The sequence below is a fragment of the Sorex araneus genome, chromosome 3 (genome assembly GCF_027595985.1).
Source record: "Sorex araneus isolate mSorAra2 chromosome 3, mSorAra2.pri, whole genome shotgun sequence".
Lineage (NCBI taxonomy): Eukaryota > Metazoa > Chordata > Mammalia > Eulipotyphla > Soricidae > Sorex > Sorex araneus.
Window position 1 is genome coordinate 88,382,039 of NC_073304.1, and position 25,478 is coordinate 88,407,516.

Sequence of the window (25,478 nt, forward strand, 5' to 3'; positions counted from 1 at the left end):
GGCGTCTGCCTCTGATTGCTCCCAGCAGAACAATTAGATGGCCCGGAGCTTCAGGAAACTGGTCCTGGAGTGTCTGCTGCTTTCCTTTCCATCCCCAGGACTCCAGGAGACACTGAAGGCGGGGCCAGCTGGCTGCTACACTGTCACCTGCTTACTGGGCAGATCACAACTGGTTTTCTCACCTGCCCTCAGGTTTTTCTTGGCAGTGTTGCTTGACTGAGAGGAAGCATGGAGTCCAATGAACTGTCAGGGCCCGGTGCCATGTGAGACTTTGAGAGCTCTTGGGCAATGGGGCTTTCCCTGGCATGGGCTGTGCTATAGAGGGAGCCAGGGGGAGAGGTGAGCTGACAGTCCTACAGGGGAATGGTGTGGGACCGTGCTCCTGTAGGAAGGAGTGTTGGGGTCTAGGGCCCCAGCTGAGAGGACCCTCAAGCCCAGGACTCAGCTCTAAGCCTGAGCAGACCCTCATCTGTTTCAGTTACTTTCTCAACATCAAATGCAAACAAAACCCACTCTGGATCACCCCTGGTATAATTTGGGGGTGTTTCTCCTTTGGCATAGATGCTGTTTGGGGTGAGATCTGCCAGATCCTGGGTGAGTAGGTGGGGGGATCTTGGATGAAAGCAGTGGAGAGGAAAAAAAACTTGGAAGATTCATGCGGGAGTTTTAGAAATAGTCAAAAGGATGGAACGGCACTGAATAACCCTACTCTAGTAAGAAAAAGACAAGAATGAGCATGAGGGGAGAAAAGTACAGAAGAAAGAAGGGGATGGATTTTCATGGGGAATGAATGGGACACTCTACTGAGACCACCCTTATTCCACACCCCCACCTTCCCCATCTGTTTCTCCCAAATTCCTGAGTTCCTTGTCTTCTCTCCTCAGGAATCTCATTCATTACTTCCCACCTTTCCTCCTATATTTTCAACCCTGTGTCTGGGTCAATTTTTAGAGTGTATGTATGCATGCACATATCTAATTCACTCCCTAACACCCCAACACCTCCTGGCAGTCCAAATTGGAATCCCCGCTTCTTCCATGTCTGCTCTTGGGAGTCAGGCAGTGCCCACTGAATCTCCCAGAGAAACCTGGGTGCTTTCTCACTTTTCCATCTTACCAGCTCCCTTAGCCTGACAGTCACTGAGTTCAACTCCTGCATACACATCCGCTCTCTGTACCCTTGGCCCTGACCTCATTGAACTGCTTCCTCCCCTTGGCCTGGAAACTGACCAGTCTGGCACCAATTCACCCACTCTTTTCTAAATGACTTACCAAAGTAATCTTCCTTCCTCCCTCCCTCCCTCCCTCCCTCCCTCCCTCCCTCCCTCCCTCCCTCCCTCCCTCCCTTCCTTCCTTCCTTCCTTCCTTCCTTCCTTCCTTCCTCCCTTCCTTCCTTCCTTCCTTCCTCCCTTCCTTCCTTCCTTCCTTCCTTCCTTCCTCCTTTCATTCCTTCCTTCCTCCCTTCCTTCCTTCCTCCTACTTTCCTCCTTCCTTCCTTCCTCCCTTCCTTCCTTCCTCCTACTTTTCTCCTTCCTTCCTTCCTTCCTTCCTTCCTTCCTTCCTTCCTTCCTTCCTTCCTTCCTTCCTTCCTTCCTCCCTTTCTTTCATCCTTTCTTCTTCCTTGCATTCTTTATTCTTTCTTTATTCCTTCTTTCCTTCCTTCCTTCCTTCCTCCATTTCTTCCATCCTTTCTTCTTCCTTGCATTCTTTATCCTTCCTTTCTTTCTTTCTTTCTTTCTTTCTTTCTTTCTTTCTTTCTTTCTTTCTTTCTTTCTTTCTTTCTTTCTTTCTTTCTTTCTTTCTTTCTTTCTTTCTTTCTTTCTTTCTTTCTTCCTTTCTTTTCTTGTGGGGACCAGACCATGGTGCTTTAGGATCCCCTAGGTCACTCCTAGGGTACTAGGCAGGACACTATACCAGTAATGCTTAGGGTCATGCCATGTCAGGAATTGAACCACTCTGAGTCACATCCATGGTCTTAAAATTGATATTTCTGATGTGTAATTGAAACAGGTTGGTCCTAGTTTCAGGAACCAACAGTGGATAACATCCAAGCTCCTCAAACATTGCCCATATATCCCTCTAATGTTTTTCCCTTCCTACCTGGAGACGGGTTGACCAGACCTTTCAGCTTTGAGAGAGGCTGGAGACCTGCACTTCTGACCATCTGTGCTCTCACATGTGTTCTCTCTTTGTGAATGTTCTTTGTTCTCTCACTATGTTTTTTCAGGCTCAAGCATTCCTCTAGGAAGTCTTCTGGACACCCTCTCTCAGGATTTCCCTTATGCAGTCCTCAGTATTCTTACTTATCCCCTAATATTATAAATATGCTTTGCCCTGTCCCTTGCAGGCATGGTCTGTATCTTAGCCTGTTTATAAGTGCTTAGTAATGATAGAGGCTAATAGTGGTAGAGTTACTAGTAAAACCAATAATTGCTTTTAAGTTGCACTCTTTCAGTTCTTGAAGTGTGCAATGCCCCTTCATTGTAACTCCATCTCCATGAATTAAGTGCTATTATTGTTGCTGCATTGCAGATGAGCAAGTTGAGGCTTAAAGACATTAATTTCCCTCTCAATCATACACACATGGAGCCAGGTTTTGAACATAGATAGTTGCGCGTTCCCCCGGAGATCTCTCCGGCCCGCGGAGAGACAGCAGTGGAAAGCGCTCCTAATTGGGTGGGTTCTGTGAGCGGTTCCGACCTGAAATAAAACTAGTGAGGATAATAAATAGGGGGCCCAAGACGACACATGCCGATCAAGGGCAACTTTATTAACTGCCACACTGGCTTTATACTTTTCTTAGCAGGGGGTTGGTACATAAGTTGTCAATCATCAGGGAAGTGTCTTCTCAGACCAAATAAGGAAAGGTTCGGGGTGTATTAGGTGGGCTTACAACATTCTTCAAGAGTAGATTGAGAAATAGTGGGGAGAGGAAGGCAAGGGTTTATCTGGCAGGAGCATCTGGCAGGAGGAATGCACAAGGTAGAGGAAGGTATTCTACTTAATGGGGGGCTTAATGGCGTCTCTTAGTTAACTGCCCTGGGCTACTTTTACCTCTTGAGTTTGGCTATTTCCTTTGTCACAAGGGCACCTGTGCTCAGGTCAAGCAAAGCTGGTAATGGAATTTTCCGGTTTGTCCAGGGTAAAGGTTTCAGGGTCCTCTTTCGTTCAGGGTCCTGAGCAGTCCCCAACAGATAGTCAGACTCCAGAGCCCCTGATATGTTGTGTTTTTCTTTGCACTTCCTGAAGCACAATTAGCTTTCTAGTTCATATTTGTTAATTGATGAAGTAAATGAACTGAAAAATGATGTGTGTGTGAACAGAAAGGTCAATGGCTGACTCCACTTCCACAATGGTTGAGATGGGTCAGTTTGGGGAAGAGAACGGGAGCTTGGCGGGCAGGAAGGTGAGCAGAACCAGGGAGGTGGGGAGGTGGGGCCTAACAGCCATCCAGCAACAGCCTCTGGCTCTGGGGCCCTGAGCTGGCTCCTAGGTGTAGCCTTTCACCTGATGCCTGCAAATCCTCTGATAGAAAACAGGGGCGTGTGCTGGGAAGGAGAGTGCACCCACCAAAGTGAGCTCATTTGGTCCAGGGTGGGGAGGCAGAGGAGATTCAGGGGGAGCTGATCAGGATTGACAAGCACCAGTGATGTCCATCAGAGGGTCACAAAGCAGCTCACAGGACACTCAGGTGGGAGCTGTGGGCGGCCCTGCATAGCCCATGGGGCAGCCAGCTCTGTCAAAGTGGGGTGAGGATCCCTCAGAGCTTTCTATGGCCTAGAGACAAGAATGCTAACCCTGACCCTGCTGTGGGTTTCCAACTTGTTCTCCTGCAAGCTCTAGGTTTCTTGTTAATAAAATCTGGTGACCGGTGGGTAGACACCAGGGCCAGGGGGTGAGTCAGGCTACAGAGGACTGTGAAGGGAAGAAATTCCTCCTTCTCACTCTAGAAATGGAGGGGACGTGAGTCAGTGGATGAGAGGCCTCTGCTATAAACATCACAGTTTACAAAGTTCCATGTGCTTTTTTTTTCTTTTTCTATTTTAATAATTAACCATGGGGGGGGGGCCTGGAGTGATAGCACAGTGGGTAGGGCATTTGCCTTGCACGCAGCCAACCTGGGTTCGATTCCCAGCATCCCATATGGTCCCCTGAGCACCGCCAGGAGTAATTCCTGAGGGTAGAGCCAGGAGTAACCCCTGTGCATCACCAGGTGTGACCCAAAAAGCAAAAAAAAAAAAAAAAAAAGAATTAACCATGGGGCTGGAGCTATAGCACAGTGGGTAGGGCGTTTGCCTTGCAGGCGGCCAACCTGGGTTTGATTTCCAGCATCCCATATGGTCCCTTAAGCACTGCCAGGGTTAATTCCTGAGTGCAGAGCCAGGAATAACCCTGAGCATCGCCGGGTGTGACCCAAAAAGCAAAAACAAACAAAAAAAAGAACAGAATTAACCATTTGATTTTATTGAGTTCAACCCTAAGGACTTCTGTGAATTTATGCACTTCCTTCTCTCCCAACTCTAACCCTGGGAGCTGGTTTCCCTATCAACAGTGCTCTAGGTCTTTCTCTTCTTTCTCTCGGACAGCTGTTCCATCCAGCCCTTACTGCCCCTTCTTTAGTCTGTGTCCAAGGCAAGCAAACATGTGTGTGGGCATCTGCCTGGGCATTAATCTCAAGGGTGCAGGAACAACCACCATATATTCTTGCTGTCAGAGTGGCCTGGCATAGCTTGGTCTACGGCACCAAGCCTGACACAAAGCCCGAGTGGTGTGGTGTTCATGGGTTTACAGAGAAAAACCAAGGACTTCAACTTGTTTCTGTGGAAGTTGTCAGACATCAATGCCCTCAGCGCACACAACCACCACCTTCAAGCCCTGGTGACACTTGAACTGTCACCAGGCTTTAGGCCTCAGGTGCCAGGACCTGCCCCTTCAGCAGACACCTGGGTACCAGTGCTTCAGACTCTGTCTCATTAGATCCTTATGGCAACTCTGTGAGAGAAGGTGGGCTGGTGCCCCGACAGCCATCACTTTGTACCAGTGGGTGCAAAGGTCACCTGTGAGGGGACTGGGGTCACCGGTGAGGGGATGAGGTTACCTGTGAGGGGTCTGTGTGAGGGAGCCAGGACTCACCGGGAGCTCCTTGTTTCATGTCACACAGTAACATCGCAACACTGCATGAACCCCAAAGTTACCAGCCAAAGGACAGGAGGACAGCGGTCTCCTTAGACGCTGCTCAGGTGACAGGAAGAGCAGCAGTTAGGAGCCTGGTGCTGGCCTGGTCTGGACCCCATTTTTTGCTTCACAATCTCACCCCTTTTCTATTTTTTTTGCTTTTTGGGTCACACCTGGCGATGCACAGGGGTTACTCCTGGCTCATGCACTCAGAAATCACTCCTGGCGGTGCTCAGTCTCACCCCTTTTCTTTTTTTTTTTTGCTTTTTGGGTCACACCCGGCAATGCTCAGGGGTTACTACTGGCTCTGCACTCAGGAATTACTCCTGTCGGTGCTCAGGAGACCATATGGGATGCTGGGAATCGAACCCGGTTGTTCACATGCAAGGCAAATGCCCTACTCGCTGTAACTATCACTCCAGCCCCTCTTACCCCTTTTCTTATCAGAGCTGCCCTGTGGGGTCTCCTGCCTCGCCAGCTCCTTGATATATGACCAAGGGTTGTGAGGATGAGAACCACGGCCACTGGGACCCTGCCTTGGGCGATCCCCAACCGTGGGCATAAGCGCTGGCTCCCTAGGTAGGTAGGGGAGGAGCAGGGAGGGAGCCCTGCCAGTGTGGAGAAGGAGCCAGACAGGTTTCTTTATGTGAAAACAACAATAAGAAAAGCGGTTAGCTTGGGGAGTTGATATTTAGGTGGGGAGGGAGGAAATTCTGGAAAGGTGACAAGGAAGGCAGAGCCCCAGTGGGAGACCAAGCAAAAAGTGTCCCTTCTGTTCCTCAAACTGACCAGAGGTGAGACCATGACAAAACCAACGGAGGAGTGTGCAAGAGTTCCAGTCTTCTGCAGGCAGACTTGGAGCCACCCAGAGCGGTGACAAAGCAGGGACAAGCAGTGACAAAACCCCACAGAAATGCCCAGTGGCATCTCCTGGGCTGGGCACAGCTGGTCCACTGGGTGGAGTGCAGCCTGCGCCACTCCTGCCTTTCCTGCCCAGAGCAGTCTGTGTGAAAGCAAAACAAATGACAGAGGAGGCGGGGAGGGCAGGGGTGGCGGGGGACAGGGATGAAGCTGCAGAGAACTGGTCAGACATGTGCCCAAACCACGCAGCAAGACACTTCCCACCTGTGCTTCTGGATCGTCTCAATTTCCCGTATCAGAGATGTCTCTATGTGTGGTACGGGAGCCATTAGCACAACGGGTAGGGCATCTGCCTTGCATGTGGCTGACCTGGGTTTGGTCCCAGCATTTCATATGGTCCCCCCAAGCACCATCACCGTGATCCCCAAGCCCAGAAGCAGGAGTCCAGAACCAGAACCAGGAGGATAGAACCAGAACCTGTATGCCCTGAGCACAGCCAAGTGTGTTCTGAATTCCACAAAACAAACTCATGTGAAAAACAAAACCAAGTGAATGGAGGGGGAGGAAGGGAAGATCTAATAGATAATATGGCAAAATATCAGCAAATATCTCTTCTGGGATGGGGGGGACTGCTGATATTTTTGTTGTTGTTGTTTCTTTTCACTTTTTTGCCCTTTCCAAACATTGCCTATAATGAGCACAAATGGGAGACCCACAAGAAAAAAATATCAATGGGGGACTTCCGGAAGCCAGGGAACTAGCTCAAAGGGTTTGGGCTGGCTTGTTCCCTGATGCCCCAATCCCAGCCGGCAACACCAGCCTGAGACACACAGCAGCAGGGCAGGGCAGGGACTGTCAGGCTCACACTGTAGGCCAATGTGATCAAGAGTGTCCCTGTGGCCACTGAGTGCTACTGGGGAGTGTCCTGGCCCCCAGAAAAACAGAGGAACTCTGTCTTTAAATTCCCCAAACAACACTATGCAGCTGTTAGGAAAACATGAAGTCATGAAATTTGCTTATAAATCGATGGACATGGAGAGTATCATGCTGAGTGAAATGAGTCAGAAGGAGAAGGACAGATATAGAATGACTGACTCATTTGTGGGATATTTTAAAAAATAGTATGAGACTAATATCCAAGCCCAGGGAAAACAGGGGCCAGGAAGACTGGTCAATGGTTGGAAGCTACCACAAGTGTGTGGGAAGGCAGAGGGCAGTTAGTATAGAGGAGGGACCAGTATGAGAATAAGAGTTGGAAATGATCGCTTTGGGCAAGAACTGAGTGTTGAAGTAAGTCAAGGAATATACGATAACCTCTCAGTATCTGTATTGCAAACCATAATGACCGAAAAAAGAAAGGGGGAAGAGAGAGAGAGAGAGAGAGAGAGAGAGAGAGAGAGAGAAGTGTCTGCTATAGAGGTGGGGATAGGGTGGTGGGAGGAGATTGAGGACATTAGTGATGGGATGGGTGTTGGAACATAATATGACTGAAATCCAATCATGAACAACTTTGTAACTATATATCTCACTGTGATCCCATTTTTAAAATCAATTAAAATTAAAAAAAAATAAGTTCAGACACACAAACACATCTCGGGCCCAAGCAACTTGCTGCAGAGATGGCCCTGGACTTTGCAATAGCTGTTTCCACTGGGCAACTTCAGACAGGGGCAGGGGCCGTCCCTCCGCCTCTAGGAGCCCCAGCGGCTGCCATTTTCTAGAAGTCAGCGACAAGCTCCAGATACAAATGGCGGTGGTGGCAAAAGCCAGGCTTCACAGGACAGGGGGGAGAGGGCCCTTCTTTGTCCCCCCACCCTGATGGGACTCTGAGATGATGCCACATCTGACCACCATCTACTTAAACTCCCACATGGCCATGATCCAGAGACACAAATGAATCTCGGACCCGAAAAACTTACTACAGCAATCTCTTCGGACCATAATTATTAAAATTTTAGAATTCCTAGAGCATTATATTGCATCCATAACAAACAATACAAAACACATTGTCTAGCATTACCTTTTCAGCAGGTATGAGGGGTGGTGGGACTAATCTCGAAATATCGAAGGTAACTAAACTAGAGAAAGAGAGTATTGTGCAAATTGTCTGCCATACAGACAGGGGGGAGGTGTGGAATGGGTGGGGCCGTGATACTGGGGATTTTGGTGGAAAATGTGCACTGGTGAAGGTATGGGTGTTTGACGACTGTATGATCGAAGCTCAGACATGAAAGTTTTGTTACTGTACCTCACAGTGAATCAATAAAATTTTTTTTTAAAAAATAAGTTCCCCAAACACAGGGCTAGAGTAATAGTACAGCAGGTAGGGTACACAACCAACCCAGTTCAATCTCCAGCACCACATACAGTCCCCCAAGCCCTGACACAAACCCTGACTGAATACAGACCCAGGAGGAAGCCCTGAGCAAGGCCAGGTGCGGTCCAAAAAACTAAAGAAATAATTTCCCAAATAAGCAACAAAAAGAAGAGAGGCCGAGCGGGAGAGTGACTTAGAAAGGATGCAAAACTAGGGGATGAGAATAAGAGAGGGCACAGGAGGGGAAGGTAGGGACAGGGGAAGTGAAGTGTCAACCCAGGTCCACAGAGGAGCTTCTAGTCACGTCACCACAGAACCGGCACTGGGTCCTTCAGGCACGTCCAGACCTCTCTCCGAGACCTCTTCCAGCCTCTGGGCTGGGCAGCTAGGCAAAGACCACTTCAGAGAGGCTTATGTAAGGACAATGGACTAAGTCAGGGGTTGGGCCTTTGATGGGAGTGAGACAGGACAGGAAGGGCAGGGAAGGCTGGTCGCACAGTCACACTGGGCAAAGTGCTAGCACAGAAAAGACAACTCTGTGGGAACAGATGTCTTTATTGTCTCCTGGGACAGGCCACGCCAGAGCCCTGGCAGCTGCGTGCTCCCCCGGGAAGGCTGGGAAGAGGACTGAAGACTGAGGGGGAGTAAGTCCCCCTCTTCCGGAGAAACCGGAAGCAAGGCTGGACCAGGAGGATATATGAGGTGCTGGGCAAGGGCTGGGAGCCCGGGAGGGCCAGGGGTGGGTCTGTGGGGGCTCAGTGAGCCCTGGGTGGGGAGACAAAGATGTGCTTGTAGCCTTTGATCTCCTTGACCTCGTTGCTGCTGATGAGGACCTGCAGCTGGCGGGCGCCCGCCTTGATGGGATAGAGGTCCAGTTCCACGTTGATGGTGTGGTCAGCCACCAGGGTCCCAAGGCTGAAGGGAACAGGGTGTGGGGAAGGCCCGTTAGAGGCTAAAGAAGAAGTTATTCTGGCAGGGGTGGGGCGAGGTGATCTGATTTTCCCTCTTGGTGGGTGAGGACCTCCTCGCTTCCCCTCAATACCCCAGGGCTCACCCCTTTATTACGGAGGGATGGAAAGCAGGAGGACAGCCCTGCGAACCCTCGAGCCTCCCTATCGCACCCCAGCAGGAGCCTGGCAGCAGTGGGGGCGGACTCTACTCACTCGTTGACTGTCTGTCCATTGGACCCTACTCACTCGTTGACTATCTGTCCATCGATGAGGCCGCTGCCCTCCAGCGCCATGGAGCACTTGGTCAGTGGTACCGTCAGCGTGTTGGTGAGGGTGAGGCGGATGTGCAGTGCCTTGCCCACCTCTGCCCTCTCAGCCACCTGTGTGGGGAGAGGCTCATAGCAACAGACCCCAGCTGGGCTGCCCACCTGCCCTCTGCAACCACAGAGATGGCTCCTTAGAGCTGAGAGGTCAGTGGCGTTGGGAGAGAATGACGGGGGGACACACGGTAGCCTGTCTCGGCAGGCAGCAGTCCTTGAGGAAGGCCCTGGGCTGAGCTCTCTCCCGTCCACAGGGTCTCAAGGTGTCGGCTCACTCTTTCAGGGGCAGCGGACAGAGATGTCGGTTCCCAGTGGACCAGGGTTCAGGCTCAAGCGGCAGCCCACAGGCCTGCCCTGGACGAGGCCTTGGGTCTGCTGCCCAGCCCAGCGCCGTCCCCCTCACACAGACAGGGGGATCCCTAGGATGAATCTCCAGTCAGTGAGGGTCATGGTGACTGATGTGCATCTTCAAGGGGTGTCCTGGGTGTTCACCAGGCACATTGCTAAGGCCACTCTCAGGCCAAGGCTCTGGGAAGTGTTCACGGCTCAGTGGGGACCCGGATCCAGTGTCCTAGAGCCCAGCAGGGCCTCCCCCCACCTGAAGCAACTCACTGAACTCTTCCGGGGCAGCAGTGAGGGGCCAGGGGTGAGGAAGCAATGTCAGAGCAAGGCCCAGCCTTGACCCAGGAGCCGGACCTGAGTTTCTGCGGCAGGGAAGAGCTTGACCCGGCCACCCTGTAAACAAGGTACTGAGCTGAAAGGATCAGGAAGAATATAGAAGATGCTGGAAGAATCTGGAGAGTGCTGGAAGGGTGGGGTTCTCTTAGCTCCACCCATGGAGAAAGGGGAGGGAAGACTCAGTCAAATTTCTCTGGAATTCAGAAGAAGAAATGGGCCCTTTGTGCTCAAAGGAGGGTGTCAGAGTAGAACTGGGGAACAATAATGTTGGTATCCAGCAACACACACACACACACACACACACACACACACACACACACACACACACACACACACACACACACACTCACTCACTACTCACTGCCGGGAACCCCTTTAGTGCCTGCTTGGCAAGGCCTGTGTTTGCACTGGATTCTGTAGCTTCTCAGCTCCAGGCGGCCTGTGCCTGCTACTCCTCCTGGGGTGGGGGTTGCTGGCCAGGGCTCGGCTGCAGCCCGGCAGACTCCCATCACGTCCAGGGAACCTGTGTGGCGCCAAAAGGCTCCATCCAGAGACGCTCAGTCTCATGGCCGCAGTGGGTGGGGGCAGGTTGGGAATCCACGAGGTGCAAAGCCAGAAGGGGACAGGAGGGGACAACATGGTGCCAAGCTCTTGGAGTAAAGAAAGGTGAGGACAGGAGGCTTTGGAAATATTGGTACCAGGAGGGGCCGGCTTCCTCCCTCACAATGGCCTCGCCAGCCCCACCAGCTTCTGCTGTCCCTAGAACCTGGGCTCACCTGCACATGTTTCCCCTCCAGCCAGCCATCCCACCAGCCTCTCCTCTGGGTTTATTCATTTATTGTTACTTTGTTTGTTTTTTGGGGGTACCACGCCTGAGAGATGTTCCTGCTGGTGCAGGGGCTTAGGGGACCATGTGGTGGCAGGGGATCAATCCAGGCCACAAATCAGCCTGTAGAGTTCCCTCCAGTCCAGTAGTCAGCTTTCAAATGTCACCTGTGTCCCTCTGGTCACCACCAGCAGTGACCCCTGAGAAATAGCCTCTGAGCACTACTGGATGTGACATAGCCCCCTACCCCTTACAGACACAAACCAACACACAAATGACCAATGTCACTGCCTTTCTTTCTTTGCCCCTGCAAAACTATTCCCTTACTTAGGTTGCCTTTAGCGCCCTCTCCTTTTCTACTGTCTTCACTTATATTCTCCACAGTGTCACTGCCTCTGAGAAGCCTTCCTAACCTGCGCTCTGCATGGAACACCAGACCACAGCACACTGTGCTTCAATGCACATTGTGCCCCACGAGGCAGCAGCTATATCTGAACTAACACTGCCCCCACTGTCCCCCAGCACCACACAGCCCCACTGGGCCCTGTCTCTGCCCAAAAGCCTTACCTGGATAGATAGCTGAGGCGGCGCCAGAGAGATATCTTTCAGGACCAAGATGAACTTCCCCGTCTCCTTCACCTCAGCAATGCCCGACACGCGGATGAGCTTCTCATCAGTCAGCTTGTTTCTGTAGGTGCTGGAGGGCAGCGAGAGTGGCCACTGCATCTCTAAGCGCAGACAGAGGGGGTCTGAGTCCAGGGACTGGTCTTAGAACGTTGGGTGGGGGGGGGGTGGGTAATGGGAGAAAGGGAGGGGCCGAGCCAGGGGCCCGGGGAAGTTGCATATGAGAATGTGTGGGTGCAAGATTTGTGAGTGGCAACACAGGGCACTTACCCTGACCCTACTGACCCCGAAGTCGATACTGTGTTTGCCCTGTTGGATGGTACCAGGGGCACAGCATGAGGCTTCCAGACCCTGTCATGAGCATCTCTATGGTCTGGGGAATGTGTGAGGCACTACTCCGTGTGTATAAGATGTGTGCATCTGTGAGAGGTGTTTGTAGGCCAATGAGACATGTATGTCTGGGGTGTGTTTATGTGTAACATGTACACAAGTATACATGTATATGTTTAAAATATGAGTGTTTGCATGTAAGACATGTGTATGCCAGTGAAACATGTATTTGTGCATGTCTGAGGTATGTTTATGTATATAACATGTTTGCACATATGTGAGACATTTGTGTGTGTCTGGGTGCATTTATGTGTTAGCAGTGTGCGTGTGTGTATTTGTGTATGTCTGAATTAATACTGCCTTTCCCCCCCCGCCCCCCCCCCCCGCTATCTGCTGCACCATACCGCCCCCGTCGGACCGTCTCTGCCCAAACGCCTTAGCTGGATTCATAACTGAGGCAACGCCAGAGAGATCTTTCAGGACCAAGATGAACTTGCACATGTGCAAACATGTTATATACATAAACATACCCCAGACATGTACAATGTTTTTGTATGTTTGTGTGTGATGTGTGTTTGTGTGTGCGCATGCATGTGTATGTCTTTGTGTGTTTGTGTATATATATTTGTGTATATGAGCATGTGTGTTTGTGTGTGTCTTTGTGTGCACATGTGTGTGTTTGTGTGCATATGTGTGTGGGCATGTGTATGTGTGTGTAGGCATGTGTATATGTGTGTGGGGTCATGTGTATATATTTGTGTGTGCACATGTATATGTTTGTGTGTTTATGTGTATTTATATATATTTGTGGGTGCATGTATGTTTGCGTGTGCGCACATGTGTGTGTTTGCATGTGTACATTTGTATTTGCACACATGTGTGAGTGTGTGTTGTGTGTGTGTTGAGGTCGAAGAGCCCTCCCAGCCCCATCCTCTGACCCCCCCCACACACACACCCTTCCCAAAGTCTAGCTGGAGCTGCAGGGTCTGTCTCCACAGGGGCTCCCGGGCACCGCCTTTGTGCAGCAGGGCCTGTGCGCAGAAGCGCACCACCAGCGAGATGGGCCCCTGGGGGTGGGTCCTGGCCTCCACCCTCCGGGCGTGCAACCTCAGCAGCACGTCGTGGCCCCACTCGGGCGTCCTGGCCAGGTGCAGCTCCAGCTGTGCCGGCTGCTCCTGCAAGGCCTCGGAGCCTAGCAGGTCCAGGAAGGGCGAGGAGGACCACCTGTGGCCCAGCAGTTTTTGGGAGGCCTTCATGAATACAGCCCGCTCCTCACGGGACCCTGGCAGAAAGGAGAGATGGGAGACAGGTGGGAAATGGGCCCCCATTCCCCCACCCCTCGTGCCACACACACACACACACACACACACACACACACACACACACACACACACACACACACTGCTCTTCTAAGGCCCCAAACTCAGGAATGACCTGTCAGGAGATTACCTTCAGGACTGAGAAATGGCGTGTATATACGTATGTGCATGCGCTCATGTGTGTGTGTACATGTGTGTGTGGCTGGGGGCTGGATTCAATCCTGTCTCCTCAGGGGTGAGGTTTCTGTGCTTAGTTCTGTCATCTCTCACCCAGATGAGCACCTGGAGGTGCAGCTATAGTAAGAACATGCCCAGGTTTAAATAACCAGAACTGAGAAGGACCCTGATTAGCGCTCAGGCAGTCTGACTCCACCCTGGCCTCCTCCCGGTGTGCTGCCCCTTCCTCAGGCCAAGAGCCCCTTCCTTGAGTGTCCACTTTTCCACCTGCTACCTGAAGTGGCCAAAAATGCCGCCCAATGACAGAGTTCCCAGGTGGAATAAAGGACATTCCACGGAACTGGAATCTCAGCTGAACCTTCTTTAGTGTAAGTATGCCTGGTGCCATCCTTGTGACATACTTAGACTGATAAAACATTTGTTTCAATGAATTAATGTGCAATTCATATTTAATGGGCACCCTGTGCCAATTGGTTTATTTGCTAAACCAGCACATGCCCCCTATGTCCCCATGGTGGGGAGCGCTGGGGAGCCCTGGGAGGTGTTGAAGGTCTGAACTCCCGTCGCAGCCGCCCCAGAGGAAAGGTATAACGCCCCAAGCCCCTGGCCCCAGGTACCTTCCGGGTGCTTGTAGGAGCTGGTGATGTTCTGGCGCTGGTCTGACCCGACCATCTTGGTGCTGAGTTCATTCCCGATGGAGCTGGTGTTATGAGACAGGATTTCCCGGGCCTGGCCATTCCCCAAGAGCCAAATGACCTCATCAGCGTTGACCTCGGCGTACACAAATGGGGTGTCATAGGGCAGGTGGACCTCCCCTTCCCTGATGGCCTTTACAGAAGCGGGGCCGCAGCAGAACAGTCCTGCGCAGGGAACAGGAGCTCTGCTAACACCCCCCCTAAGGTGGCCAGGGGCGGCTGGCTGTGTGTGTGGGGAGACCGGGAGACCCCTGGGCAGAAGCAGGGGCATGAGGGACAATCCTCCACCAAGTGCTCTCAGTTCCTGCAAATTCATCTGATCCTCTCTGTGCCCCGAGGGGCTGGGTTATCATCGTCCTCATCATCCACTTTACAGGACAAGAAGCAGCCAGAGGACCCCTAATTTCTGCTGTAACTGGCAAGTTAGACTCCTCACCGGTCATCTCTGCTACTTGGGCTCCTTGGGTCAAGGGACAAAGTGGGAGAAATGGTGCCCCTTTCTGGCCTCCCATTCACTCACATTCCTTCATGCCTTCCTTCATGCCCATGGAGGGATCAGGGCACCCTATGTTTTTATTTGCTAAATCCAACACATATTTCTATGTCCCCATGGCAGGGTGTGTGTGGGGGGCCCTGGGAGCTGGCTGTGGGCAGTGGGAGGCAGTGAAGGTCTGAACTCCCATCGCAGCCACCCCAGAGATGAGGTAAACTCACCGCTGCTGGTTTGCTGCGGAGTGGGATCTAGAACCTGCCAACCATTGTAGCCCGGCGGGAGATCTTTCCGGATCATCCAGCACTCGTTCCAGACATGGAAATTCCTATAGAAAGAAGTCAAGAGACAAGGACTCCCATTATAGGAGGTTTTGTTAGCACATACTCAACTGAGCACTTTGTATCATTGATCTTTTGGTTTGCTTGTTTCCTTTTTATTTTGCAAGTAATTTGAGCTTACCTGAGTCACAAGGATAATGCAATGACAATACTTTTATTCAAATGTTCTCATCCTGTTCCCTTGGTGTTTTCATTGGCTTTATTTCAGATGAGGATTGATTGAATCTGAGAAGTTTCTGCACTCTAGAAACCCAGAGAGAGAGAGAGAGAGAGAGAGAGAGAGAGAGAGAGAGAGAGAGAGAGAGAGAGAGTGTCCCACACACTCACAGACCAGCAGAAAAGGGGGAGGTGGGGGGTGAAGAAGTCAAGAGAATAGAAGAGGTAGGAGTCCAGGCTTTGCCTAAGTAGGGAAAAGAGGAATTGTTGCAAATAAACTCAAAGTAGGTGTTAAATGTGGATTAAGCAGCCAGGTTTCTGAGGCAGAGTCACTCATTTGGCAACTGGACTCGGAATGTTCTCTGCTGGCTTTCTCTAATAAGAGTGTCGGGTGATGATCTAATTAACCAGAATAGCCTCCTGGCTTGGAACATATTTTCTGAGCCTCAGCATAAATATTCAGAGAACTACTGCCTTAAGGTCCGAGAGCCAGGCCACGTGGTCTGACTTTTCCTGTCCTCCCTGGAGTGACACACATGCCCCTTACCAGATTTTGTCTTGTTTCTCAGTTGGCAGCATCTCTGCATTTTGATCATAGTAGCAGTCGATGGTCAAGTTCCCATCCACGTTGTGCGCAGAACGAAAATTGGAAACAACCCGGGTTGGAACACCTAAGCATCTCATGACTGCAGAGAGCAAAAGCGTGGAGAAGTGCTGAATTCTTTTCAAGCAGCACCGTTGATTCCCCTCCCCATGTTCGCTTCCCAACTTTCCAGCTGGAGGAGAGGAAGCGAGCCAAGACCCTTGCAGAATAGAGAGGTTAAAATACTGTTTATATATAAACTCTATGATCAGTTTTCTAACAGAAACCGTGTGACCTTAGGTTTGGAGGCTTAACTTCTCTGGGCTAATGACTGCGTGTGTAGAGCAAAATGAGAAGCTAGGCCACATGATTTATGTCTATGATTTTAGTAAAAGAGAAGGATTTGGAGGAAAGCAAGCAATCAGAATGGATGGAAGACAGAGAAGCAGAAACACAAGGAAGCCGCTCAGAGGATGCCACCATCCTTGGTAAGGCAACAGCGCCCTCTGGTGGTTTATAGGCATAGTGCTACAAAACCCTGTGGGAGGATTGCGTTGGCCTTTACCCAGAAGTGCTCAGGAGCTGTTGTTGACTCTCTGGAGCCTTACAGAGATTTCTTTTAAAGATGAGTTAAGGGACCAGAGAGATGGTACAGCAGATAGGGTGTTTGCCTTGCACACGACAAACCCAGGTTTGATCCCTGGCATTGCATATGGCCATATGGTCCCCCAAGCACCACCAGGAGTAATTCCTGAGTGCAGAACCAGAAGTAACCCCTGAGCATCGCTGGGTGTGGCTCAACAAGAAAAAAAAAAAGCTGAGTTAAGGTCTCATAAATGGAGTCACACAAAGCAGACACTATACCACTGCACACACACCTGCTCAGGGAAATCAAGCCAAGAGTCAGTGTGACCTTTGGAACATACATCTCCATCTCTGCCAGTACTGCAGTTCAGAGACAATTTATTCCATCTCTCTGATTCCCAGGAATGGAACTGGTGCCACTGACAGCCCTATGGTGACAGTTTTTAGAGGGAATTCGCCAGTAGTGTTGGGGAGCCCGGGCCATTCCTGGTGAAGCTCAGGACCATGGCGTAGGTCAGACTATTAAGTGCTTGGGCTTTGGGATGAGGTATTCAGGGATCATGTAGTCAGTGTTCAGGAGGAACTGGGGATACTTCCAGCAGTACTGGGGCACATGGTACCAAGGATCAAACTTGGGGTCTTGCAGGTCACCCTCTCACATCTCTGCTCCATCAAGAATTTTGTGGTCGAGGTGCTGGAGTGATAGCACAGCAGGTAGGGCATTTGCCTTGCATGTGACTGACCGGGTTCTATTCCCAGCATCCCATATGGTCCCCCAGCACCGCCAGAAGTAATTCCTGAGTGCAGAGCCATGAGTAACCCCTGTGCGTTGCTGAGTGTGACCCAAAAAGAAAAAAAAAAGAAGTTTGTGGTCGAGCCCTGCCAGGAGTGGCCCCTGAGAACAGAGCCAGGAGTAAACCCTGAGCACAACTAGGAGTGACCCCCAAATAAAACAAGCCAAAAGGGGCCTGTGAGGGAGTACAGTGGGTAGGCTGCGTATCCTGCACCCAACCAGGTTCAATCTCTGGCATCACATATGGTCCCCCAAGCACTGCCAGAAGTGATTCCTGAGCGCATCATAGGTGGTATGGTCCCTAGACCAAACAAACAAAAAAGAAGCGTGTGGAGGTGGTGCTGCAGTAAACCAGCCTCTCTTTTGAGTAAATGGGCAAGATGCCTCAAGACTGAAAAAATGCTGATGCGGAGCCCAGTGCCAGGGCTGGAGATAGAAAGTGGTCAGGGTGCTTCGTTGCGTGCAGCTGATCCCAGTTAGATTCCAGCACTGCATATGGTCTCCTCAGCACCGCTAGGAGTGACTCCTGAACTCAGAGCCAGGAGTAATCCCTGAGCATTGCTGGGTATGGCTCCCTCTCAAAAAAAAAAAGCCACACATGTGCACACTCACACATGCTCACACACACACGCTCTTACACATGAGCCTGAGTGGCTACCACACCTTAGCTGTGGGGTAATGAACACAAGCGAAAATAACCCGAAAGGAATATCCTGGAGATTAAATGAGGGTGTCTGCATTCCGCCCTCCACTTGTGGCCTCACCCGTGCACATCACAGCTGCAAAGACCCAGCACTGTCCATACTTCACCGGCTGCCTGCCCCTGGCTGACCACTGCCGCAGGATGGCCACACTGCCGTTCCACTGCAGCGGGCTGACCCCCTGGGAGTAATCCTCTCCCCAGTTTCCCTGAAGCACGCCATTGTCATCATTGCTGTTGATCTGCAAGGGACAAGCAGGGGGATTTCCACAGTGTTGGGCCGCAATGGGGGCACCCTCACTGTCCTCAGATTGGGGGGGGCGTTGCTTGTCCTCACCATGGCACTCACCACCCTGCAGACATACACCACGTCATTCCGCTGCGAGTAATCTTTGGATGGGTTCTCTAGGAAGTACAGGCTCTTGTTCAAAATCTCAAAGCAGATATCTATGATGTCCTCTTCAAACTTATGAGTCATTTCCGGGGAGAACAAAGAGAAGAGTCAAACCGTCTAGTATTGTTGGAACTCAGACTTGCAGGGAGGCGTCTGTGCTGGACCTCAATATCAGACAGGAGTCTGCCTCCCTGTGCTTATCAGTTAAAATTGGGAGCATATTTGTTTCAGAATACAGGGAGTGCTGACCTCTGCAGCTCTCGTGGGAAAAGGAAAAGCAGAATTCAGAGAGATGAGAGATCTCTGTAGACCCCGGGAGCAGAGAGTCTTTAGGAACCAGGAGGCAGAGAGGAGGGCTCGTTCACTTGGGTTTCAGCCTGGTGGGTACCACGGAGAGGAGTTAGGAGCACTCCTATCTGGAGAGCTTATGGGAGTAAGAAATGAACAAATGGACCCCTTCAGGGTGTGGGCATATGAGGAGAGGGGCCCTAAAATCAGGTCAAGTCCAGCCCCGTGAGCTGGGATAAGGTTGTATAGCCTGGTGACATGCACTTACAGCATAGATTTGTGACATTGGTTGCTGTCCTTTTGCCTGAGAAATATGCTGGCATATGTCCCCTATTCAAACAAAAAACTACACAAGGGGCCAGAAAGACAATGCAGGCTTAAGATGCTCTCCTTGCATACAGCTGAACGCCAGCTCTATTCATGACACCACATATGGTCCCTGTATCACACCAGAAGTCACTTCTGAGCACAGAGCCAGGAATAAACTCTGAGCACTTCGGGGTGTGTCCCAAACCCCCAAGCCCTAAATTGTACAACTTGTCGGTGTTGAAAAGCAGGGAAACTTGTCTCTCTGCAAGGATCCATGCTTCAGCTAACTCTTTCTTCAAGGTGTGGAGGGTAGAACTGAGAGGAGGAGAGGGAGATGGAGAAAGGACACCAGCCAGGTGGTTGAGAATGAAAAAGTCACCAGAACCCAAGGTCCCCTCTCTATATATTGGATTCTTGGAGCTATCTCTCGGCCCAAGAATGTAAGAATGTGTTTTGTTTAAGGAACATGCCAAATAGTTCTTGTGCCATATTCAACTCAGGGACTGTTGTTTGCAAAGTCCTGCAAAGGATAGACGAAAACAAGATTCACCATAAACTGATCGCTACAGAACCAGAGAGGTAGGTTCAAGGTAGTATAGTAACCTGCCAGGATTTTGCTTCAAGATTTTCATCTAAAATACTGAAAAGCCCCTTCCCTCCTTGGTCTTTTTCTTGGGTACAAGAATAGCCCAGGACCTCACACTGACTTTGGTTCACAGGCCTGAGGAAATCTCACAGCTGGATATCAGAAAACCATCCCCAGCCCTGTTAGTGAGTGTTACCTGCCCATAGTTCCAGGGCCAGGAGGTGATAAACTTTTCATGGCCCTTGTAAATAAAGCCGTAGTCCATCATGATATACTCCTGCAGAAGAATCTCACTCGGCAGGTAAACGTCATCCTCTGAGAAGTTAAACATAATGGAGAGGATAAAACACCAAACCCAAAGACAGAGCAATAAAGTTGAACATGGTAATAGCCTTGTATTGCTGGAACAGAGAAGCAGTGCGTTGGTGGAAACAGACACGCATGTCAGACCCCTTAGAAGTTGACTCTGTGCCCTCCCAGAGGCCAGTAATATTATCTATGTTGGGAAAAAGTAATGATCATCTTTCTTTGATTGTGAAAGAGGATGAGCTTGCTGCTGTATTTAGGTATCACAAATGACAGAAAGAAGACAACAGTCCCTCATCCCCGCCACTCAAAGCTACACACCATTGCATTTTGTCATATTCAGGCCACTCGTCCTTTCTATGCACACCTCTGTAATACAATTAGGAGCATCTGTGTTTTATTTTCTAAGTTTTCTCCTTTCATTCGTTCTTCAGTATCAGAGATCAGGGTCTTACTCATTTGAGGCTCATTGTGCCATTAGACTCACTTTGTAGGAATCAAAGCAATAGCACAGTGGGTAGGGCATTTATTTTGCATGTTATTAACCTGGGTTCAATTCCTGGCGCCCCAGAAGGTCCCTAAGGCCTCACCAGTCATGATTTCTGAGTGCAGATCCAGGAGTAAGCCAGAGCACTGCTGGAATGTGGCCTGAAAACCAAAACCCCCCAAAAGCTCCACTTTATAGAGATGATTTGCACTGACTGCAGGGTAATGCGTTTCATAAAGGGCAGAGTATTTTCTCTGGGCTTCTTCACAGAACATTCCCATTGCCAGCTGTGAGTGTTGTACCTGCACTCCAAGGATTAAATAGCAGGATGAAAGTCCCCAGTGGGTATGTCACAGGACTCAGGCCTGGGCCTCCTGCGGTCTCTATCTTCAGACTGTAGGGGCCAATAATCGCATTGGCAGGTGTGAACATGGAGACGGAGAGAGAGTTGTGGTCTACAATAAAGTCAGACGCAGCCCAGACGTTTCCCCGCCGGGCCTGGGTGAGCACAAAGGTGACTCGAGTTCCAAGCCGTTCCGTGGGCGCAGGTCCTATGTGAGAAAGAATCAACCCCCTGCTCAGACTCAAGGTTCAGGTTTCCTGTTTGCATAAGGACTGTGAGGACTTTGCCTCCTCCTGCTATAAGCTAACCCTTTGGGTTTAGGCTTTTATTGGTGCTTTGGGACAAGTCACTTTAAATCTCTGGGCCTCAGTGTTTAATTGTTTTTTAATCTGTAAGACACAATCATATGGTGATGAGAAATGTACACTGGTGGAGGGATGGGTGGAGGGATCGTATGACTGAAACCCAATCATGAAAGCTTTATAACTGTATCTCAGTGATTCGACTAAAAAAAATATTAAGACATGATCATAGGACCAGCAGATAGCACAAAGGCTGGAATACTTGCCTTGCATGTACTAGGCCCCATGTTGGATTCCTGGTGCACCCCGCCCTGCCCCCCCCCCACCACACACACACATACCAAGCACTGCCAAGTTCAGCACCTGTGTGCTGGACAGCACCACATCACTGGGCAGGCCACTGAACCACTGGACCTCAGGGCAGGCCCCTGGGTACCCTGAATTTGGGAGTCCCCAAACCTCCCTCCACCAAAAAGTAATAGCAACCCTAAAAGCCTGTTTTATGCTTAAAGGTTGACTGTTACTATCACAACTCCAGTTCATAGAGTTAACCAAATCTTTCTTTACTAGTCAGGACTCTGGGGGTTCCCAGAAAAGGGAGGGTGGGTGGCTCAGGGCAGAGAGGGAGGGACTACTTGAGGTGCACTTGGCCTTGGGGATGGGCAAACTCACCGGTCTCGGCCACGAAGGTGATGGAGTCTGACCCAGGCCGAAAGGGCCGATCGAAATGCAGCCGGAGGGCGAAGGACTGGCCCCGTCGTACCACCAGCCGCTTGGAGCCCATCTCCAGCGTGTGATGGTCCTTGTTGTTCTGGGAGCTCTGCAGGTCTACAGACCTGAGCACCAACGCAGCTGCTGACAGAGAGGAAGACTATCACAACCTGGCTGTGGGCCCCGGGCCCCCACGCACCCGACACTTCTCACATTCAGTTCCCTGGTACTCGCTCCTCCTCAGATCTTAGCTTCCATCACTTGCACCCCTAACTCAAGACAGTCTCAGGAGTCAGGTTAGCAACTCTGGGCCAGAACTAAGAGGCCTGTGACCTCAGAACCAGTATCCTGAGCCAGAGCACTGGAGAACTGGGAACCCGGGATAACTAAGAACTTTACCTCCTAGTCATCACTTATAATTAACCACCTATAACCTTCCACATCACAGAGATCTAACCTGGGAAATGCTGCCACATACTCTTAACCACAGTTAGAGGCAAACTTTTTCTGGTGTGTGGAGCAGGGTGACGGGCACTGGAGCAGATAGAATCCAACTTTGCAAAGCGGCCTTTCAGGAGGGTGCAACTGGGCAAAGTTAGCAAAACAGGGTGCCAGCGCCAGGTGTCTAGCCTTGAACTTCATTCAACCTCATAGTCACATATGCCAAAAACGTAGAAAACTGTCATGTACACTTAGCAAGTCATTCTAACTGCAACATCTATCCTTGGATGGGATTGCACTGGGGCAGAGTAGAGAAGAATAGGTAATAGGCTAATAATGCTAAACTTTATGTGATAGGACCTTCCTGTAAGCCAAGACCCTCTATAAAAAATGTGTGTATACATGAGGCTGACACCCAAGGATATTAGATACAAGGGCCAGGGGGATTGCCCCATAGCTGGAAGACTGCTTCGTGAGTGGAGGGGAGAAGGCAGATGGAATAGAGAAGGAATCACTAACAAAATGATGGTTGGAGGAACCAGTTGGGATGGAGATGCATGCCCAAAGTAGATAATGGACCAAACATGATGTCCTCTCAGTGTCTGTGTTGCAAGCTATAATGCCCAAAAGTAGAGAGAGAGAGTATGGGGAATATTGTCTGCCATAGAGGCAGGGGGAGGTTGGGAAAGGGGGGGTATACTGGGGATATTGGTGGTGGGGAATGTGCACTGGTGGAGGGATGGGTATTTGATCATTGTGAGATTATAACCCAAACATGAAAGCTTGTAACTATCTCACGGTGATTCAATAAAATTAAAAAAAAAATTTAAAAAGGATTACAGGTTAAAGACATGCTGATTACAGATATAAATGCAAAAAAATAAATGATTTCTGAGATAAGAGCACTTTACTGATGAAAAAAAATGTGTGTATTTGGCAATAAAACGGGCTGTGTTCAACTGCTCCTGGAGGGTGTTTCTCCATGCGCTTGTCCTCCTTCGCCCCACGCCCAGGAACCTGCCCAGACCCGGTGCACAATGTACCCAGGCACCTTGGGAAAAGACTATTCCCCAACAATGGTGGGAGGAATCACTCCTGGTGGTGCCCAGGGATCATATGGTGTACCAGGGATTGAATCCAGGTTTGCTGCATGCAAGGGAAAAGCCCTGCCCTCTGCACTATATATCTCCAGCCCTTTGTACAGACTTGAAAAGTCACTCTGGGAGATGGAGCGATAGTACAGCGGGTAGGGCATTTGCCTTGCATGCAGCAGCCAACCTGGGTTCAATCCCCGGCATCCCATATGGTCCCCCAAGCATGGTGACAGGTAATTCCTGAGTGCAGAGCCAGGAGTAACCCCAGAGCATTGCTAGGTATAACCCGAAAAGCAAAAAAAAAAAAGTCACTCTGTTATCCTGAAGATAGAGACAAAAAGAGCATATTTGACTTTTTCTTTTCTCTGGTGGTAATATGGGGTCTAGGTCACCCACTGCCCTGCTCAGGGAGCTACTACTGGTTCTTTGTTTGCCGGTTGCTCTGGTGGTACTCGGGAGTTGAACTGGAGTCAGCAGCCATCAAGGGAAGCACTTGACTATGCTGTACTATACTATACTGTACTATCACTTGTACTGTACTGTACGCTTGACTATACTATACTATACTATCCTTCCGGTCCCCATATTTAACTTTTGTAAGCATTCAGTGAACAAAATGGCCAGAAGCGGGGACCTGTGCCACCGGTAAGTGCCTACTTTAGGACACAGAGAAGCAGGAGGTTCAGGGATTCTTATAGTGTATTTCTTGCTTCTCAACTATGTTCCAGGAGTATGAGGAAGGCAGTATCTGCGTGCTACAGAGCTTCTTGCCCGACCTACATTGGGGGCTACAGGGCAGGTGCTCACCCCATGGCTGTGAGGCCTAGAGCAGTCACTTAATGTCCTGGGAAATGGAACTGGACATTTAACCTGACAGGGCTCACATGCCAGGAGAAAGCCGCATAGCTGGTGAGGCTTGGAGCTCCATAATCATTCAATGCCCTGAGTACAAGAAATAAAGCTACTTCTGATGGCACTTGCTTTGCTATTGTTTTGCTGGTGACATTTCTGGCATTTGTTTTCAATTGTTCTCTAGGTCTTTCTCTTAATACGTCAGTCCACCTCAGTGGTCCGCAACTGGGGAATGTCTGTCCCCTGGAGGACATTTGGCAATGTCTGGGGTCATTTGGGGGGTGTTATAGTAGGAGCAGAGGTAACTACTGGCATGTAAGAAGACAGAGGCCAGGTAGCTGCCTAAAGGAAAATCTCATGCTCTCACTCAGCCAGCTTTTGTGCCATTTACATTTTGCACATTCATGAGAGTCTCTACACATTGGCTAAATGGGTTTACTTGGATTGTTTCCATCTATCTTTTATACCACTCTAGATTTTGGAAGTTCTAATGATTTCACGCAACTACTTTGCCTCACCATCTGATTGTTGACCAAACTCTTCTATGTCTTGATCCAAATAACTGGTAAGAAGACCATTCTAAGCAGGGCCTGGGGCAATAGTACAGTGGGTAGGGCATTTGCCGTGCACACCGCTGACCTGGGTTCAATCCCCAGCACCCTATAAATTTCCCTGAGCCTGCCAGGAGCAATTCCTGAATGCAAAGCCAGGAGTAAGCCCTAGCACCTCTGGGTGTGGCCCAAAAACAAACCAAAAAAAAAAAAGTTCTAAGCATCTGGATTAAGTCAGAGGCTAAAGGAAGATTGTCAGAGCTTGCCTCCAGGATAAAACTGATCCATTATAAAGTGTTCTTTGGGAATAGTTGCTCAATGTTTTAAAAATGGGCCCAGCGAAATAGATCAGGGGCTCAGAACACCTGCTCTTCAAACATGTAGTCATGAGTTCAAATCCCTGGTATTCCACATGTGCCTGGCACCATCCGGGAAGCTCTGCTGTCTGCAGTTCCCAGCACCACAAGCAGAATCCTGGAAGCTCAACAGTCAGCTGTGTGTGAGCACCACACAAAGGGGTGAACTCTGCAGCTGAAAAGATGCAAGAGCATTCTGGCCAGGCAGTGAGCCCTCTGGTGAGCTTGTGAAAGCACTGCAGTGACCCAGTGAGCAGACAACCATAGCATGTGAAATGCTGCAGCGAGTATGACCCCCAGAGAGCAAGTATGCCAGACGGCAGCTACAGGAGCGCCGCCTTGGACACAACAGGTTGTGATGGCGCACCACCACCATCACCACCATGTCTGCAGCACACAGGGGTCATGCAACATGTCTGCCCGTTGCATTCACTGCAGCAATCAAGGGCAGGGGGAGGGTTGAGAGACAAAGTTAATGTACTGTAGCACTGTCATCCCATTGTTCATCGATTTTCTCAAGCAAGCACCAGTAACGTCTG

The 25,478-nt window shown here is 50.2% G+C and overlaps 1 protein-coding gene across 1 annotated transcript; it reads right to left on the bottom strand.

Moving 5' to 3' along the window:
• Positions 1-9,107: 9,107 nt before the first annotated feature.
• TGM7 (transglutaminase 7) lies at positions 9,108-25,324 on the bottom strand. The gene is made up of 13 exons (XM_004609786.3): positions 25,267-25,324; positions 21,607-21,786; positions 20,592-20,840; positions 19,693-19,811; positions 18,257-18,385; positions 17,984-18,161; positions 15,806-15,944; positions 14,986-15,089; positions 14,194-14,436; positions 13,036-13,362; positions 11,694-11,854; positions 9,549-9,682; positions 9,108-9,267 (listed from the first exon to the last, which is right to left on the bottom strand). Exons 1-13 carry the CDS (start codon positions 25,322-25,324, stop codon positions 9,108-9,110), a joined length of 2,181 nt encoding a protein of 726 aa, XP_004609843.3.
• Positions 25,325-25,478: the final 154 nt, after the last annotated feature.